This window comes from Eimeria necatrix, genomic scaffold (assembly GCF_000499385.1).
Source record: "Eimeria necatrix Houghton genomic scaffold, Enh_scaff1795, whole genome shotgun sequence".
NCBI lineage: Eukaryota > Apicomplexa > Conoidasida > Eucoccidiorida > Eimeriidae > Eimeria > Eimeria necatrix.
The window spans coordinates 1-4,731 of record NW_013652456.1 but is presented as its reverse complement, the minus strand read 5'-3'; the positions used below and the strand labels follow the sequence as shown (position 1 = coordinate 4,731).

General features: G+C 60.4%; 1 protein-coding gene across 1 annotated transcript; it reads right to left on the bottom strand.

Moving 5' to 3' along the window:
• Positions 1–380: 380 nt before the first annotated feature.
• Positions 381–4,661, bottom strand: ENH_00022330 (helicase, putative; the record flags this gene model as incomplete). The annotated part of the gene is made up of 5 exons (XM_013579595.1): positions 381–527; positions 706–1,712; positions 2,011–2,863; positions 3,130–3,340; positions 3,697–4,661. 5 exons carry the CDS (start codon positions 4,659–4,661, stop codon positions 381–383), a joined length of 3,183 nt encoding a protein of 1,060 aa, XP_013435049.1.
• Positions 4,662–4,731: the final 70 nt, after the last annotated feature.

Sequence of the window (4,731 nt, the reverse complement as noted above, 5' to 3'; positions counted from 1 at the left end):
CTAAGTGATGGGCCCGGCGTTGTTTCCTAGAAAACTGCTCGAGGACTCGCGGGCAAGTGAAGTTGCATTTAGGGTTTAGGGTTTGCCTCAGGGCGCAGGGTTTAGGGTTCAGCACCCGGCGTAGGGTTTAGGGTTTACCAAGTAGGGTTTAGGGTTTAGGGTTCACCAAGTAGGGTTTAGGGTTTAGGGTTTAGGGTTTGTAGACACAGAAGCAGCCACGCGGGCAAACAGCAGCAGCAGAGAGGAAAAGGAGATATAAATCAAATTCAGAAATCAAAAGAAACAAAGAAACGGATTTGTTGCTCAGCAGCTGCAGCAGCCTGCTGCTGCTGCTGCAGCGCGTGCTGCTGCTGCTGCTACAGCGCGTGCTGCTGCTGCTGCTACAGCGCGTGCTGCTGCAGCTGCTGTGCCTGCTCCTGCTGCTGCTGCTGAGGCAGCTGCTGCAGCTGCAGCGCGTGCTGCTGCCGCTGCTGCTGTAGCGCATGCTGCTGCTTTTCTAGTTGCTGCCGCCGTAACTGCTGCTGCTGCTGCCCACCGCAGCAGCTCCCACAGCATTGCGGCCTTCCGCTGCTGCTGTTGCTGCTGCAGCTGCTGCTGCTGTTGCTGCTGCAGCTGCTGCTGCTGCTGCAGTCTTCACAGTTTAAGATCATCAGCGAATGCGTCGGCTCCTTGAAAGTTTCTAAGAAGCATTTTGGTGCGCCGAACTTCTGCCGTTTGCTGCTGCTGCTGCAGCTGCTGCTGCAGCTGCAAGAGCTGCTGCCGCTGCTGCTGCTGCTGCTGCACTGAGGGCGACCCTCTTCGCCGCATCCGCTGAATTACAAGACGAGTGTATTCTTCTTTTGTCCAGTTGCGCGGCAGAACCTGTGATTCAGCAGCAGCAGCAGCAGAAGCAGCAGCAGCAGAAGCAGCAGCAGCAGCAGCTGCTGCTGCTGTTGTTGTGCTCCTGCGGCAGCTATTGCCTTCCTCTTCCGCTTCGTCGTCAGAATCAAGGAACCAGGATATCGGCTCCTGCTGCTGCAGGTGTTCCTGTTGCTGCTGCTGCAGCTGTTGCTGCTGCTGCTGCTGCTGCTGCGGTCCGTCAGGGGCTGTGGCTGGTGCTGCTGCTGCAGCAGCTCTCCCTGTGGCTGCAGCAGCGCCTTCTTTGCTGCTGCTGCTGCTGCCGCTCTTCATCTGCTTGAAGAATTCAATAGTATCTTTGCTGACCCCAGCAGCAGCGGCAGCACGGGGTGCTGGTGCTGCACCTGTTGCTGCAGCAGCAGCAGCAGCAGCAGCAGCAACGTAGAAGCCATGTGTCTCTCCTGCTGCCCACAGCACCTTGCTGAAGAGGGGCCCCTCCTTAAAGGGGCCCCTCTGCTGCTGCCGCTGCTGCTTCCGTCCCAATTGCTGCTGCAGCTCCCCTTGTTCTTCGTCTCCCAGCTGCTGCTGCTGCTGCTGCTGCTGCTGCTGCTGCTGCTGCTGCCGTTTGATTCTCCTCCTCAAGGATCTCTTGTTCGAAAACAGCCGCTGCAGCGGCTGCTGCTGCACTGCAGCAGCAAATACTTGGGAAGCTAGGGGCATGTCAGCTGCCCCTATTATGTTTGATACAAGACCCATACCCAGGGGGCCCCCATAGGGGCCCCCCATGGGGCCCCCCTGGGGGCCCCCCTGGGGGCCCCCCAGGGGCTCCCCAGGAGGACCCATTGTATGGGATTTGTCCTCTTGAAACGAAGTTGCTGCAGCAGCAGCAGCAGCAGCACAGCATAGGCAGCAGCAGACAGATGGAAGAGCTGCAGCGACGAAAAATCAGAGCAGCAGCAAAGAGCAGCAGCAGCAGCAGCAGCAGCAGCAGCAGCAGCGGCAGCAGTCTAGCTGCTACCGGCACCTACAGCAGCAACAAACGCAGCAGAAGCAACAGCTGCACTCCTACAAGCAGCAGCAGCAGCAGCAGCCATAAAGGCAGCAGCAGCAGCAACGGCAGCAAACGCAGCAGCAACAAATGCAGCAGCAGCAGCAGCAGCAGCAATAAAGTACCTGGAGCAGCAAGTGCTGCTCTGTGCACGTAAGCAGCAGCATTTGTTGGAAAATGAAAATTAATTACATGAGCTTTTCCTTTTAGCTGCCCGGAGCGCGACAGCAAATCTGTAGCCACCAGAATATGCGGGGCTGCTGCTGCTGCTGCTGCTGCTGCTGCTGTGTTTGCTGCTGCTGCGTCTGCTGCTGCTGCACTTGCTGCCGGTGCAGCTGCTGCTGCGTTTGCTGCTTCTGCTGCTGCTAACCGCCGCCGCATCGACAGCTGCTTGTGGTAAGCAGAAACGGGCCAGCCGTGCTGCCGCAGCAGCAGCGTGAGCTCTTTGCTGCTGCTGCTGCTGCTGCAGAACACCACGGTGAGGGCGGCAGGGACTTGCTGCAGCAGCAGCAGCAGCAGATTAAAGCGCTCTTTGAACTCTGCAGCACGCAGCAGCTGCTGCCGGTCCTTTTCCAAGTCTAGATCTGCCATGGCTTCGAGCAGCAACAGCTGCTGCTGATGCTCTCGCTGCTGCTGCTGCTCTTGCTGCTGCTGCTGCTGGTCTTCAGTGGCTTTCCTACGGCTGGCGCGTAGGTGCTGCTGCTCCTGCTGCTGTTGCTGCAGCAACTGCTCCTCCCTCTTTAGTTCGTTCCACACGGGATACTGCCTCTCGATCTCCTTCCTCAAGTTGCCGTCATTGAGCCGCAGCCACAGCTGCCGCTGTTGCTGCTGCTGCTGCTGCTGCTGTTGCTGCTGCTGCTGCTGCACCGGCGCAGCAGTGCTGAACCGCTCCAGCAGCAAAACCCCGCTGCTGCAGGGGCCCCCATAAGAAACTGTAGACCCGATGAATATCAGTTGGGTTGGGGGCAAAGCCTTGGCCTGAGCACAAACACACGAGCTGCTGCTGCTGCTGCTGCTGCTGCTGCTGCTGCTGCTGCTGCTGCTGCTGCTGGATTCTGCTGCAGCAGCAGCAAGACGCTCCGCACGACGCTTTTAACAGCAGAGACAGCAGCAAGCAAGCGTTTCTTGGCAGCTGGAGAAACAGCAGCAGGAACAGCAGCAGCAGCAGGAATAGCGAGCAGCAGCAGCAGCAACAGCGGCAGCAGCAGCAGGAACAGCAGCAGCAGCAGCAGCAGCAGCAGGACCTTGACTTTGACTGTGTTTGGGGCGTTAATGGGGGGCCTCGGCCTCAACTTTCCGAGGATGTTAATAGTGGCATTTTTGGTTTTGTTTTGCTGCAGCAGCAAATCAATTTCTTCACAAATCACCACAGAGGGAAGGGGGGCCCCCAAGAGGGGCCCCCAGGAGGCCCAGAAGGCAGCAGGAGTTGCCAGTATAATGTCGCAGCAACCCCACCTAATAAACACGCAGCATAAACAAATACGTGCTGCTGCTGCTGCTGCTGCTGCTGGTGTTGCTGCTGCTGCTGGCGCTGCTGCTGCTGCTGGTGCTGCTGCTGCTGCTGGTGCTGCTGCTGCTATCGAGGGTGGAGCGATGCCGCCGCTGCTGCTGGCGCTGCTGCTGCTGCTGCTGCTGCTGCTGCTGCTGACGGTAGCCGCAGTGGGCAGCAGCGCCAGCAGCACAGGCATACCCTGGATAAGCAGCAGCAAGAAGCAACACGGGCAGCAGGCAAAGCCGCAGCAGCAGTAGCAGCAGCAAGAGCAGCAGCAGACTCGACAGCAGCAACAGCAGCAGCAGCAGCTCGTGCCTACCGGATGCGTGATCCATACATTGTTGGAACCCTGAGAATATCCGGCTGTTGCTGCTGCTGCTGTTTTTGCTGCTGCAGCTGCCCCTCTTTCTGCTGCTGCTGCTGCTGCTGCAGCTGCAGAGCCTTGTTTGCTGCTAGGACTTGAACCCTGCTGGGGTCCTTGAGCAGCAGCCGCTGCCAGCTGCTTCCCAGCTTCCTCCACTCCTCTGGGGGCACATCTTCTAGCTGCTGCTGCTGCTGCTCTTGCTGCTGTTGCTGCTGCTCGTCCTGCTGCTGCTGCTGCTGCTGCTGCTGCTGGTAGTCCCTGCCCACGTCCGAGAGGCACTGCACAGCAATTCGCCCCAAAGGGTCCAGCTGCTGCAGCAGCAGCAGCAGCGACAGCACAGAGTCTTGGCTGGGCAGCAGCAGCAGCACGGGGCGCAGCAGCGCGAGGGGGTTGGCAGCAGCTGCTTCTTGGTCCTCCGGCCGCTGCTGCAGCAGCTGCTGCAGCAGCAGCTGCTGCTGCTGCTGCAGCGCTTGCTGCTCCTCCTTCTCCAGCAGCTCCAGTGGCTGCAGCGCTGCATGCCTCCAGCCCCCCTCAACTGCTGCCCGCAGCAGCGCCCGGGCCACGCCTTCGGGGGGCCTCGCAGCAGCAGCAGCAGCAGCAGCAGCAGCAGCGGGAGCAGCAGCAGCAGCGGGGGCGCTGGAAGGGGCAGCAGCAGCGGCGGGCTGCTCTGCTGCGGTCGCCGCCGCAGCTCCCGCTGCTGCTGCTGCTGCTGCTGCTGCTCCCGGCGCCTCCCCGCCGGCGCCCCGGCCCCTCGCCGCCTGCTGCTGCTGCTGCTGCTGCTGCTGCTGCTGCTGCTGCTGCATGTGCTGCAGCAGGTCGTGGGCGAGGTAAAGCCTGTTCAAAATGGGCAGCAGCGCAGCAAGAGTCTTCTCCCTTTTGTGCTGCTGCAGCAGCAGCAAATCCCGACCCCTCGAAACCATAAAGAAGGCACTCGCCGCCGAGGGTTTCAAAACCCTAAACCCTAAACCCTCGACTGCCCCCGCAAGCGCG